At 39.9% G+C, this 15,726-nt stretch overlaps 1 protein-coding gene across 6 annotated transcripts in view; it reads right to left on the reverse strand.

Moving 5' to 3' along the window:
• The window catches only part of plekhg2 (pleckstrin homology domain containing, family G (with RhoGef domain) member 2), a 126,285-nt gene that overhangs the window by 80,290 nt on the left and 30,269 nt on the right, over positions 1-15,726 (reverse strand). For 5 of the 6 annotated variants that reach the window (XM_056374974.1, XM_056374976.1, XM_056374973.1 and 2 more), the window contains exon 3: positions 7,349-7,893. In XM_056374974.1, the coding sequence (XP_056230949.1) occupies positions 7,349-7,893 (545 nt within the window). Of the gene's footprint in view, positions 1-7,348; positions 7,894-15,083; positions 15,220-15,726 lie in introns of those variants that run through there. The other variant, XM_056374977.1, reaches the window with a different exon arrangement.

Below are 15,726 nucleotides of genomic sequence, written 5' to 3' on the forward strand. Positions count from 1 at the left end.
GGATAATTGAGGGCGTGGCCTCATTGAGTAACAGGTGGGTTAGCGTATGCTTGCCACAAACTGACATCAACCAAAGTCACATGCCTCTGACCATTTTTGGATTAGCTCCAAGTTAGGGGCGGATTCAGGCACTGCCAAGATGGCGAAGCTTGAGCAGCTCACTCTGAGCTTCCAAACCACTCTTCAGAAACCTGTGGGTGATGTCACAGAAGCTACGTCCATCTTTACAGTCTACGCATTGATTTGCTTTTCTTTTGATGATTTTCTGGATATTTGTACCAAATTTGATGCGATCTTAACTCACACAGTGAGGAAGCAAACCAGAAACAGAGAAAACCTTTTTACTCTAAGCTCAGTGAGAGGAATTTATATGAATAAATGGGATCTAATATCTAGTTCACATGATATATCCCCACTGCAAACGTGGTGGCCTCATTGGTGGACAATGAGGCCACATATTTACTGGCATCTTCTGGATGATGTTGCATTGTGGTCCATTAAAGACTCAGACTCCCGCTTTTGAGTCTCTCACAGACTTTACATTCAGATGTCAAGCACATAACCGCAGATACTCTATGTGGTCTGTGAGGGAGATGCTTTTTGAGACAGATGCTGTACCACTGCTGACCATCGGAACAAACTGCACTGTGTCTTCACTTATTACAGTTTTTCTGTATTGCTAAAACACTAAATCCCATTCTCTGAACCAAATCCTCAGTGGTCTGAACCCATTCATTGAATCAGTCACTCTTTTGGTAAACCATAAACAATTTTCACAAGTTGCAGATCTCATTTAACCTTTTTACAAAACTCTAAACACATTTTCACTCACTGAAACACACTGTGCATTGTGATGCAATCATGATGCATGATGGTAAACACACGTAGCAGAAGTTAGACTCAATTTCAGCACAGGTGTCATAGCTTACACACAACAACTCAAAACTGTTCACACTTGTTGCTAATGATGTGATGAAACAAATATAAAGTAATGAATGATAAGTGGTGTTTTCATTTTGATTGGCTTGTGTACACTCAAAACAGTGTTTGATTCTGAGCGCAGATGAAGCTGATTGTTTGATTCTGCAAGAGGAGTCAGAGGTTTGGTTAATGTAGTTTGACCATTTGTGTTTAGAGTTTTGAGAAAAGCATTGAAGGTTTCAAGAAATGAGTTTTAGCACTTGAGAAACTATTATTTCTGCTGGGAGTTTGATTTGCTCTGAATGCTATGAAGCAACTTTCTGCTTTCTGATTGGTCAGAAATGTGCTGTGAAAGATGAAAGATGCTCTGAATCGGGCTGCACGTGTGTGTGTGTGTGTGTGTGTGTGTGTGTGTGTGTGTTTGTGTGTGTGTGTATGTATAATGAGGCATATAATGAGAGGCCTTGGCCACATTCATCACCTTTTAAAGGCAACAGGAAACACACACACACAGTAAGACAATGATAGAGGGAGAGAGAGAGTAACGTGAAGAAACAGTGACAGAGAGATGAGTGAAGAATGATAGAGCTCAACAGGAAGATGAAAACAGGAGGAATGAGGAAGAGACAGAGGCAGGAGAGGAGAGGAGAGGAAAGGAGAGGAGGAACAGAAAAACAAGGGATCACATAAAAATTTAAATCGGGAGTCACATGATGCTTCTCAGCCAATCAGTGCAACTTGAGGGAGTGCGTGAGATACACACACACACGAGAGATGAGATGAGAGACAATAATCAGAGAAAAAAGTAGGAGGAGCGGGATAGAAAAGGGAAAGAAAGAGGGAAAGAAAGAGGAAAGAGGACACTTATTTTATTTGTCTAAAAGCACTTTTTCTAATTTTCAAAAAGCTCTGTTATGTTGTTATTATTTCTTATTTCCTTGAAATGAAAACAGAACATATAATTATTATTAGAGAAGTTATTATTTATACCCCCGCTATTTAATATAACAATAAAATCATAACCATTCTTTAGCTGCTGAGAATAGACATTATGCATATGAAGTGAAACACAATTGTAAATGTTTTTTAAATAAGTTGCTGCGTGATAAAGCAGCACCGAGCGTGAAACTCACTGGAATCCAGATTAGCTGTTGATTCAAGTCTAATTTATGTTGTTAATGTTATTAAATGTCTATATTTGGGCAAATATTAATGTAACTGTATTTTTTAAATTCTTAACTTCCCCGTTACTTTGTATGATCACAGACCGAATTTAACAGGCCTTCACCCACTGTATCTGGGTAAAAACATCATTCCTCTCTAAACATATTTGCTGTTGTAAATCAGTGGTATAAAAATGTACCTCTGAGTGGGCTGATCAGAGATATATCAAATGATCAACATTTGGTACTTTCACCATTGTTTTCACTGTTCATATGAACACTGAGACTCTGACTCTGTTACTGTGAGAGGAGATAGAGACATATTGGAGCAGTAAAACACCCTGCAGCTGTAGAAACTGAAGGCCAGTCTGAAGTCTTTCTCTTTGGTTTTCATCTCTCCAGCCTGTGCTCCTTTGTTCATTCTTGCTTCCTTCCTCCTGTTCCCCAAACACTCTCTGCAACCCAAAATTCACCTCCTCCATCTTCTCTTTCACATTCCCCTGTGTTCTTCTCATTTTCTCTTTGCTTGTCTTTCTTTCTCTCACTCCCTTTTCTCCCTGTTCCTTTCATTCCTCTCTTTCTTTTTATCTTTCCACATCTCCCTTCAGTCTCTCCTTCTTACCCCACTTGCTTTCTCTACTTTCCCCAGCTTCGTCCGTCCTCTCCCATTTTTCTATTTCTCCCCCCTTCTACCCCGCAGTTTCCTGTCCCACTTGGCTGCAGGTCAACAGCAGGATCCCCGCTGCACCAAATGTCTTTCATTTAAAACTGAGTTTTTTCTCTTAGAAAACTACAAAAAGTCCCTGAATCAAATTAAATTATTCCACTTATTCTTAATTTAGTTTTGCTTATTTCAGCAGTTTCCTAGAAACAACTGGAGAAAACAAGATTTAATTGATAAAAAAATGAACCAGGTGCAGTGATCTCAATTAACTGGCAGCAGAGCTTCACTTTTATGAAAAATTTTTCAGAAAAAATTGTTGAGAAATTTGTTTATAAGTCAATCAATGACAGAAAAGGAGCTGTTTTCACTCTCTCTCCTTCCTTCTTTTCCTCATTCTGTGAGTCTGCATTGTTATTATTATACACACAAACACACACACACATACACACACAGGCCTATTATGGTTGTTGGTTCAGATTCCCAGTGAGGGTGACATCATGTAGCCTCAATCAAAACCAGACTTCAGCAAAACCTCCAATGAGAACAGCAGGACAACACACACAGGCACAGACACACACACAAACACATGCACGCATACGCACAAATACACACACATCTATCATTTAACAAACCTCCTTTACATCAGGACAGAGGAATTCTGTGATTGTTGCGTTGACTCTTCGCTGTAAAAAATGACTGAAGTTAAAAATGTAAAGACTGAAATGACTGTTTTTGACTGTGTTGATGTTTTCCAGCAATGCAACACAGAGGTGAAACAGCGATGTCCAGTGATTTTGCAGCAACTCTAGTGACAGTTTAGAGTAACCCAATATTATAATTGGAAACATACAGTGGAGTCCAAAAAGTGTGAGACCATGGACTTTTGGATCCCTCTTCTGTTTGTGAAGTTTCCAGTTTGATTAACTGACATCATACAACTGTCAAAATAATACACTGTCAAACATGGATGGGATTTAATTTTTTTAAAACTCCATATAGTCTAAAGGTCTTTGTCCATGTGTTGTTTGATTATAAAGCAGGTCTAGGTTCTATATTAATACTGTGAAAGTATCAGAGCGCTCAGTCCACAGAGAAATGCACACAGCCTGTATTCAGAATCTGAGCCTTAAAACCAGCCGTCAGGACTTCTGGAACTTTGTGATGACACAACAAAGCAGTCACTGCTCTCAGCCATACCCCAAGCCCCGCCCAACTGAACCCACCATCCAAACCTTGCAGGATTTGGTTTCTCTGAGTGTTTACCTCAAATCTGCTATATTTTTATTGGATCACTCAGCCAATCAGAGGAGAGGCTCAGAGCCTCCTCTCTTCTGATTGGCTCACCGACATGGTTGTTACTAGCGCTCCAGAGAGAAGCCTGAGAGAGCAGATGTAAAACTACATCGAGATTGTTTTTGGTTCTTAAAACCACAAATATATCTTGTTATGGATCAACACTTCAGATAAAGCACAGGAGAAGGAGAAAATATAGAACTTTAGACCAAATCCATGTATCATTGTTATAAACCTGTTACAAAATTAACTTGGCTTCGACTGACTTTAAGCGACTAAAGTTATAAGTAACTCAAACAGATGATTGGATAGTTATCTGTCTGTCTTTTGCCTAAACTTTATGAGTCTGAAAATATGAAAATATATCTTTTCTTCAGCAAACTATTCAAAAATCATCAGGAGGCCAAGGTTGTTCCAAATGCTTCAAAATAAAATCAAACATTTTCAGAAATTTTCTCTTTTCTTGGTTGCAATTCAGTTATTTCTCTTTATGTGTCTTGTTTGTACCGGAAGATTTTCACCCTGCTGACAGGTTAATTTTCAAATGACTACTGTTAGGGAAACAGAAAATACTGAACTGTTAACAGTTTTTCTAAAGAAGAAGAATCTGCTGATGTTTCTCTAATAAACGACTTTAGTGAAGACTACGAGCAAACATGGGTCATGTGTGGTTTTGAAAGTGACCTCCAGATGAAAACAGAGGGATTAACCAATGAGAGAAGAAAGATGTAGTGGTGAGAGAGGAGGCTGGAGGTTCGTCCTCTGCTGAAGGTCAGAGAGAAAAAACTGACAGACAGCTGATAAACTTGATGACAGCCCTGCTCTCAGTGTGCGTGTGTGTGTGTGTGTGTGTGTGTGTGTGTGTGTGTCATGGCAGAGGATGAAAGCAGCAGTAAATTCTCTATTTTACTTCAAAAGGATGTTTCACACTCCAGTTGGGCAGATGGAGGTAACACACACACACAGCCTGGCTGAATCCTGGTGCACCTGGACCAATGATGGATGAATCACACACACAATCAAACAACCAAGTCAGCGAATTCTCTCAAAAAGTCTCAACTTTTTTTCATTCAAAACTCCCTTTAAAAAATTTTGTTTTTTACCTCAAAGAAGTTTGAACTTGTGCCCGACACATTCCTCAGGTATACTGATCCTGGTTTCCCATAATGCAACAGGAATAATAACATAGTCCCTGCAGAGATCACTGACATGTAGATGCAGTTCTTGTTGTAGCGGCAGGTTTGAGTACAGTGATCTTAACAGGTGCTGTTTCCAGACAGCCACCAATCTTAGCAGTTAATTTTTATTTTGTAAATAGGTCATTTTACTTTCCCTCTAACTATGTTGCCAATAACTTTTGTGGTTTGTTGACAATCTCATTTGTCTCTGTCAAGTCAGACACAAAAACGGCTGGGTCACATGTATTTGGATCAGCAGCTTGGAGGTGACTGCTGGTTAACATGTAGTCTTAATGGACCACGTTTCAGTCACTGTTTCTAACTTGTTCTGTTGTCGCGCAGAAACAGAAGAACATGTCAATGACAACAGTTTTATTGTGAATTCAGCTAAATAGTACATCAGTAACAAAGTGTAAACATATTATAAATGTTTTATAACTTGCTTGCAAATGCTCATTATGAAAAGTCAGTTTAAGAAAATACATTTTGATACTTGCAGAACGTTTACCACAGAGGTTGACAGACGTTACTTTCAAGTACAAATTAAACCTCAAATGAAGAACTGAGAGTTTCCTGAATTTCAGTCAGAATCATTTTTCTTAGACTTGCTAAATATTAACAGGTGACAATATAAACACCGTAAATAAAGAGAAAAGATAGGAAAGAAAAGAAAGTGGCATTTCTGCCAGGAGAGATGTAGATATCAGATGAGAAGAGGACAATGATGACAGACACTTTTACATCAGCAAATCAAATGTTAAATGTGATTTCTGAGTGAAAGGTGAGATGTTTTCATGGAAGAGGTTTCTAAAACCCAGAGTAAATGCAAAGCATGTCTCTCCATCAACAGAGAGTAGAGGTATGTGTGTGTGTTGTGTGTGTTGTGTGTGTTGTGTGTGTGTGTCAGTGTATATATATATATATGTGTGTGTGGAGGCCAGCAGCAGGTAAACTGGCCCGAAGGAATTCACACCTGGCCAGTAAATCTAGGCTACAGCCAGCTCTTCCTGCACACACACACACACACACACACACACACACACACACATACATACACACACATACAGCTGTACTGTGGCCTCTGCACCATGTTTCTGTTTGTTTCCTACGGTTACCACAGCTGCATCGTGATTGGCTGACGGGCTTTTAACGGGGAACCAAGACCTTAAAATACACAGACATGGCCACAGTATCAAGGACGACCAATCAAATACAATGTGGTAACAACTTGAACTGTACATGTTACCACAGAGCTGAGGTCTGCTGGTGTGCAGAGTTCAACAGATCACCTCCTTCACATAATCTCCAACCAAAGTCACAGGCCTTACTGTGGACACCAAGGACAGCTGAGGCCTCCAGTCACAGATAGTTTATCAGAGGCTGTGAGTGGTCACAAAGCCGGTTTCAGAAAGACAGACTTTGACTGTATCTTCAAAAGAACAAATAATTAGACTTCAGATAGACTGAGTCTGAATTCATCTGTTTCACACGGCAATTTATTTCTTAGTTCTTAAGCTGGACTGGGGTACAATGAAAATGAACAGAAAATTGTTTGTCTAGTGGAAGAATTCAACAGTTACAAGTATGTTTTACTTTGGAAATTCAGTGAAGAGTGAAACAATAAAATAAAAAATCTGATTTAGAAAAAAATGGCTGTGGTCTCTCAGCCTCTCGCCTATTTTTCACAAGTTTGTCCCAGCAGAAATAGACACCTGACAGAGATATTTTTATTGCCATTGATGTAAACACACCTGTCACCTGTCCAGCACAGTGCTATTACACCAGAAACACCGTGGCTACACTTTGCTCGAGCCAGCAACAGTTAGCTGCAGCCCTGAAATAAGTTTTAAAAACACACAATCACCAATCGAAGCATCTCACACAGAGGCTCAATTTGATGTAGGAATCTAGGAAATTATCAGGAGATGTAAAATAAAGTGGTTTCGTTTCATTGTCAAACATGAAGGTCTACATGCTGTTTTAAAGCTCGTAAAGATCTAAGGGAGTAACTGAATCCTTGTCAAAAATACTGCATCTAAAAATTGTGGGATGATTGAAAATGTTCAAAATCTCAAACAGAGCACTGAAAACATGATGTCCCGCAGCAGATCAGTGGTTCTGGGTCTTACCTCCACGATGTTCTTCAGATCTCTGACGTAGGCTTGTTCAGTCTCTACGATCTCCATCACCACTCTCTCCAGCCGTGAAAGCTGCCTGGGCCTAGCCACCGTCGCCACAGCCATCGCATTGGCTACATGTCCTTCAGCGGGGTGTCCTCCTCCTGTCACCCTGGCAACACAAACACCACCTCCTCCTCCCAGAGGAATCCCTCCTCCGCCATGTGGTGTGACGAGGGGAGTGAGGTCAAGGCTGATGTCTGAGCCATTCCTCTTTGGCGTGGAGGATGATGAGGATGACGAGGAGGCATTGTAGGTCGGCACTGCGCCATACGGCAGTGAAGAAGAGGAGGAGGAGGAAGAAGAGGAGTGGGAGGCATCCTGCAGGGAGACTGAGGAGGCAGAGGAGGAGAGAGAGAGGGAGGTGGGGCGTTCGCCATCCGAGCATACGGTGTTGACGGAGGTGCAGGAGGAGGACGAGGCTCCTCGTTCACCAGATGACATCATCCTACTTACAATCCCACTCAGAGATGAGACTGAGGAGGGACGCTTGGCGGCTGGAGAGAGACAGACACAAAGACAAATTAGTCCATCAGCTGATTTTATCCAGTGAAAACATCAAGAATGGATGGAGAGAAACCAGTTAATGTTGTTAAACTAATGAATCAGACAACATCAGCGCCATGGTCCAGTTTAATCTACTCAAACAGTGTGATCAGTACATATAGAGTTATCTGTTAAAAACGATCAAACCATTGTCCCAGTAAAGAAAAAAAACATCAAACTAGACAAACAATCCAGACAAAATGTGCATCATCACTTCAGCTATTTAGACCATTGACGAGGCAGAGGTGGACGACACCTGCAGTAACTGTTACAGGTTTTTGTTTGTATCCATGTGGCAATGTTCATGTTCATGAAGTACATTCCTGCTAATGTTGTGCTCATAGACTGTAAATAAAGATGGACGTAGCCTCGATGACGTCAACCACAGGTTTCTGAAGAGTGGTTTTGAATCTCAGAGTGAGCTGTTCCACCAATGACATCTTGGCAGTGTCTGACTAATCCAAAAATGGTCAAAGAGGCCGGGCGTGTGTGGAGTTGAGAATTCTGTGCATGGGGTTTTGTGGCAAGCATGCTCTCACCCTACTGTCACTCAAAGAGGCCACGCCCTCAATTATACATAATTTTAAGTCTTAATGAAATGTAAACAGGTGAGTTTTATAAACAGTTGTCATGAAGGAGGAAATTAGCTCTAAAGACCTAAAGTGTTTTTGTACCAGGCTGTAAACATGTTCATCTCTGCTGTAAAGTTGGACATTTTAACATGGGAGTCTATGGGGATTGACTCACTGTTGGAGCCAGATTCTAGTGGTCATTAGAGGAACTGCAGGTTTTAGCTCTTCTATGTTGGCTTCATTTTTGCCGCTTGGTTTTGTTCCACCCGAAATTAAGTCTTGTTCATTTTTGTGGAAATGTTTTGGGGTGCAAAGACAGTGATCACACACAAGTGTGTAAGAAGAGTTCTGCAAGATTAATTGCAACAAACCATCTGAAACGTCAAAATACAAAATGAAGAAGTAACTAAGGGCCAGAAGCCATCCACAAGCACACAAACATCTGTCTGTTACCTCCATGAAAATTAGACACTGCACATTATACAGATACAGCACATATTCACTAAAGTACATTCACCCATCTCTCCTCTTTCATTAAAACATTTTTACACATCTGATGATTTTCTTAACACCAACAATATTCTTGTTTTGGTCACAAACACATTGGCACACATTTGCTTTGGTATGAATCATCATATTAGACTAAACAGTTTATAATGTTTAGTTAAGATTCTGAAAAGTCTATCAACATGTGTGTGGTGTGGATCACAAACACACACACACACACACACACACACACACACACAGAAAAACATTTGTTTTAAGGTAAAACAGACTCAGCCTTATCCTTTTTTGTCGCGCAAAACTGACGTGAGTCACATTGTACGATGATGTGGAAACAACATGGAGCTTGTTAAACAGAGAGCTGTGAAACAAACTATGACAGGAAACTTTGAGTCTTTTCATCCAGGACCGTGAAGCCCTCGCTTCAATGCAGAAACATAAACTGTACACGAGAACAAAAAAAACAACTAATCATCAGCTTTTATCTTGGCTTACATGCTAACCGAGAGAGGAATAAATCAATTGATTGATAAATCAGTCCTAATCCAGCAGATTTTCCCTCTGAACATCTAATACAGTCTGATAGTCGTGTATCAAACTTTGTGTGCAAATATTTACAGATTAAAATGCAGTGTGTTTTTTGACTTACACAGCTAAACTGCTTCCCAAAACCTGCTGGTTGACAATACAAACTCTCTCTCTCTGTGTCAGTCTGTGCGTGTGTGTGTTTGTCCTGCCTCATATTGCAGACATTCCACTCTCCCAATGCAGCTGCCTACCTGCCAATCACACCGTCTCCCAGGTAACCCTGCTCAGCGGGCAGAAAGAAGTCAATCATTTTCTGAACATTAAATGGAGAAAGTACAAAACTGGAGTGTAAAGTTGTCATCTGTCAGAGTAAACAGGAAGTGTGTCTGCTGCAGCGCAGAGCATCAGATCACCACTGACTGACACAATGTTGATTCTTCCCTTTGCTTCTTCTGTTTTTGTGCAAATGATATGCAAAATGAAGAGAGTACATTTTCCATTTTCCACATGAGCTCTGATGAATTTTATTTGTTATGTTTTGTCTTTAAAACTCTGAAACACAACAGGCCAACAAGTTAAATCATTAATCATCACTTTGCTTTCTCTTCAGTGAGTTTTAGACAAAGCATAGCTGCAAGTATAGCAGCTCTCCCTCTTAAAGTTATAGTTCACCATTTACCCTAATTTTCTTTCTCTCGCGAGTGAGGTGAGAAGATCAAAATCAATCTCCTGTGTGTGTGTTTACAGTACACAGCTGGAGTTAGGATGTGGCTAGCCTAGCTTAGCATAAAGACTGGAAGCAGGGGGAAACAGCTAGCCTGGTTCTGTCCGTAGACCTACCAACACCTGTAAGAGCCCAAACGTATTCACAGTTACTTACTTCCTCCAGATGTTGAAAACATATAATTACATTGAGTTGAAGATTAACTGAGATCCAGTTTCTATCTACATTACATCTACACATGAAAAGATTTAAAAGCTTTTTCTCAGATGCAGACATGATCTTTACTCCTCCCAACTGTAACAGCATCTGAACTGACTTCTACAGGGTTACTCCAGATGTGATATGAACAGCTGCACTGACACTGACTTTAAAGTGACAGAGCAAAAGCAACAAACAATAATACAGACTAGAATTACCTCCTCGTGGTTGTCTGCCTCCTCCACTCAGACTAGTTTCATGTTACATCCCTGTTTATCCACTCATAGAATATGAACCATTTGTGTGAAATTCTGTGTAATAAATGCTATGTGAAGTCACTGACCTTGACCATTGACATTTGACCACCAAAATTCTTTGGTGGTCAAATGAATTCAGTTCTTCCTTGAGTCAAGTGAACTTTTTACCAAATTTGGTGGAGGTCACCGTGATCTTGACCTTTGACCACCAAAATCTAATCTGTTCATCTTTGAGTCCTAGTGAATGTTTGTGCCAAATATGAAGAAGTTCCATCATGGCATTACTGAGCTGTCTTGTCCACGAGAATGGGAGGGACAGACATGAGGGACTGGCACTATGTCTTGACAAATAACACCTGATCCATTTGTGTGGTAACTTTGGGTTGTGGACTCTTGACTAGAGGGATGGTACCAGACCAATCCACCTCACTGACTGCACTCAGGTCTTTAAAGACCACAAGGACAGTTTCAGTTCTCTCATTGTTCTCTAATAAAACACCTTGACACATATTTAACAATTTATCTTTTCCTTTCGTCATCACTTCATGACAGCCTGTAATCATTTCCAGTTTCCACCCAGACAACAACACACCTCTCCTTCTCCTGAGATGGAGAAGTATTTAAAGTTTAGTGTTTGAATTCCAGACGTCCTGGCAGGAGGAATTTCCTACATACACCTATAAGACCCTCCATCTTTACCATTTAAGTGACTTTTTAGTACTTGGACAGCTTTATAACAGAACTGCAGGTTCTTACAGGAACAGCTGGAACAGCTGCCAACAGTATTGTAAAGTAGTTAACCTCCTCATACATGTGGTATGTCCACATTGTGAACGCAGTGTGGACGTGTGGTTTCAAAAGTTGTTGTACTGAAGAGGTGATGTTTCATTTGGAAAACGACCAACATATTTTCTGAGAAGGTTTTTGGCTCTTTGTAAACTTCACTGAAAGATTAAACCCAACAATCCTCAACTGTTGAAACCTGTCGTCACATGTTCACATAAACATAAGTCATGATGCTCCATTCATCTATCAGATGAAACAGGAGCCGGCTCAAATTAAGTTAGCATATCTAAATAACACCTTGAAGAAACTTCTTCAAATTTGGCACAAACACTCACTTGCATCTCAAGGATGATTTGATTAGATTTTGGTGGTCAAAGGTCAAGGTCACGGTTACCTAACAACATGATTTTGGCCTTGTGAACGCAATATCTCAAGAACTCCTCAAGGGAATCCCTTCAGATTTGACACAAATGTTAACTTGGAGTCAAGGACAAAGTGATTCGATTTTTGTGATCAAAGGTCAAGGTCATGGTGACCTCACAGAACACAGTTTTGGCCTTGGGAATGCTATATCTCCATAACACCTTGAAGGAATTTCTTTAAATTAAACATTCACTGGGACTCAAGGATGAACTGATTAGATTTTGGTGGTCAAAGGTTAAAGGTCAATGTCACAGTGACTTCACAATACCCTTTTTAGCCAGTACTCAAGACTTCACAGCAATTAAGACAGAATTTCACAAAAATGGTTTATATTTTATATGACTCTGGATGAACAGGGATGTAACCTGAAACTACTGAGTGGTGGAGTTGGACAACCACCAGGAGGTGATTCTAGTTTTATCAATTAGGACACTTTCATTCTTTTTTTGAATAAAACTCACAGATGAAACTTGACTGCAAATATGCAAGCATCCAAAAACAGGAAACATTTGACTTAATAACAATATAACATACATATTGGACAAATTATTGTACATTACTGTTTATTTATTATTAACTGTTTTATTATTATTATTATTATTATTATTATTATTATCAACAATGAGCTAATGGACACATGAATTTCCCCTAGGGGATAAATAAAGTATCCAGCTATCTATCTATGTATATCAAGATGTTAGTAACATCAGATGTACAGAACCAGGAAGTTTAACTCCAGCATAATGTCAACGCATCAATTACTGCTATCACAGCAGAGTTTTACAACACTGTTAACTCTATTTACCAAACTTACACTGTCAACTTTTGATGTAAATTTACAGTGAAATCTGAACTGTATTATTCTGTATTAATGTAAAGTGCCATAAAGTAAACTACCATACTGTAAACTGAGATGCAAAAAAATATGATTACAACACTTTCAGAGAATGCCAATATCGACAGGAATTTGCAGTAAACTTTACTGTAAACAACTGAGCATCTTGGGAAAGTGAAAGAAAAGTGTGGGATCGAAGATTTAAAAACTAACAGACATAACAACATCTTGCTAAAGGGTTAGGGCTGTTTTTGCAGTTTGCATTTAATTTATGTTGATTTCGACTTTGCAGCACATTTTCCAACCAGTTTCTGTCGCCACAACAGCACAGCCTCACTACGACCTGCTCAGCCTTCTGTCACAGATGTCCAGAGCTGCATTGATAAGGCTAACTCCATTGAGTAAGGTATGTCAACATCTTTATTCTGCCTCAAAGTGTCAAAATGTTAGCAAATGTCAAGGAAGTAAAAAATCATTTTGAGACTTTTTCCAGTTCCATTTTCCTGACGTTTAAAAGAGTGTTATAACAAAGTCGTGGGAACGCAACATGAATGCAGTTTTTTTTAGCTAGCTAAAATTAGCACATCACAGTATCATGTCTCAGTTTACATTAACATTAAAACAATGCTGTTGCTTTTGCTGAAAGATAATTTAACTACACTAATTTAGTGAGGTAGAATGTCTAATCTTGTATCTTACTTCAAATGTCCATATAGAATTTACAGTACAACCAAACTGTGAAGTTTTTATTTGTTTCAACGGCTCAAGTGATGCATAACACACACACACACACACACACACACACACACACACACACACACACACACACACACACACACACACTGAGCAGCAGCAGTTACAACCTTATTTAGCCATGGCATTCACACATGCTTCAGTTCTGAGTCGACATTTTTGCAAAAGGGTGAGTGAGTCGGGGTGTGTGTGAGTGAGTGTGTGTGTGGTGTGTGTGTGTGTGTGTGTGTGTGTGTGTGTGTGTGCGTGTGTGTGTGCGTGTATGTGTTTGCCTGGTTTCATTCATACTTCCTGTCTCTTTCTCTACAATGCACGACGCAGAAACACTGAACCTGAATGAGCTGAAACGACTGTATCAAGCCGTCATGTAACACAGGAAAACATAGTTGTGGACATTTTGAAATTAAAATATCAGTCACTTCCTCTAATGCTCCTGCACCTGTGACACTGTGGATACTTGGAAAGTGATCAAATCCTGATCAGTCATGATCAAAACATAACAAAAGAGCATTTAACTGTGTTTAACACTGTGTTTCTGTAGTCCACACATAAATTTCAAATCATGAAATAACAGACTGACTTCATAATGAGGTGCCTGTATGAAAGGGGCTCCACAGTTTCCTTATCCCTGCTGAGATCACTGCAATTTTCTCTTTCTTATATACACACACCTCCCACCCCCTTGCTCCATCTCTTTTCAGGTCTGGCTCTGATCCAAGACAAAATCCACCATGACTCAGTGTGTTATAAACGGCTCTGACATGGGTGAGTGCCGACTTCATCACATCATCATCATATCAGCTAAGAGAGAAATGGTGTGCTCACAACCGAGAGAGAGAGAGAGAGAGAGAGAGAGAGAGAGAGAGAGAGAGAGGAAAACACATAAAGAGGCAAAGAAAATCAGAGAAGAAAGTGAGAAATAAACTCTAAAGATTAATCAGTCAGATCAGAGTCAGATAGATCAGATATTAATGTGAGTACTCAGAAGGAAAATGAGCCTAATGCTAGTTAAAAAAGACAGAAAGAGCAAGCAACAACAAAGTTTGAAGATTTGTCCAAATACCACAGTTTTGTGTTAAAATTAATGCCACAGTCTGTATTGTACTGTTCACATCACTACTATGCAAAAAACACAAACACACACATGCTTCTGCACCGATGTTTGTTCCTGTGAATCTGCTGCAAAATGTTTCAAAATAATTGAATCTGAATTGACTGACTGACTGACTAACTGACTGACTGACTGACTGCTGATCACAGGAAGAGAATCCTTTTTGGCTCCGTAACCACTTCAAATGATTCATTTGCTTCATGTGAGAATTTCTTGAATCAACAGATTAAATCCAAAGCTGAGTCACTAATAAGCTCGTATGAGGAAGATTTCTGTTTTGAACATGGCAACAAATTAACTCTACATATTCATTGTAAAAATACATAATCAACAGATCAAATCAACAAGTCCTGCAACACACCGACCAACCAGACAATCTGAACCAAAACCAGCAGATCATAAAGCATAAACATATACACACATCAGAAATCTGAGAGTACAGTTACTTACAGTTTGCTGGGTTTCTGTGAGTGTGTTTGTTCGTGTGTCTGTGTCAGTCAATCCACATGTCTGTCTGTGTGTTTAAACCAGTGATTATAACGACAACACTTCACTGTTAGACACTGACTGAAGTCTGTCAGCTACAGTCAGTCTGTAAACACTGTTTCTCTACTCGTTGGATTTCCTGTTATTGACTGTGTATGTGTGTGTGTGTGTGTGTTGTGTGTGTGTGTGTGTGTGTGTGTGTGTCCCCAGCAAAGGTGAAACCTGTGTATTTGACTTGAAATACAGGATGTGGTTTGCCGAACATGTGTCTCTGTCTTTATTGTATACTCACTCACTCACTCACTCACTCACTCACTCACTCACTCTCACTCTCACTCTCACTCACTCACTCACTCACTCACTCACTCACTCACTCACTCACTCACTCACTCACTCTCACTCTCACTCTCACTCACTCACTCACTCACTCACTCACTCTCTCACACACACACACACACACACACACACACACACACACACACACACACACAGAGTGAATGGATCGTTCACAGATGTCTTCAGTCCAGACTCAGATGTCTCATGTCCTCAAGTAAATGGATTTATTATTTCTGTGGGAGGTGGGATGATTTTCATATCACCTTCAGTG

Source organism: Seriola aureovittata, chromosome 4, assembly GCF_021018895.1.
Source record: "Seriola aureovittata isolate HTS-2021-v1 ecotype China chromosome 4, ASM2101889v1, whole genome shotgun sequence".
NCBI lineage: Eukaryota > Metazoa > Chordata > Actinopteri > Carangiformes > Carangidae > Seriola > Seriola aureovittata.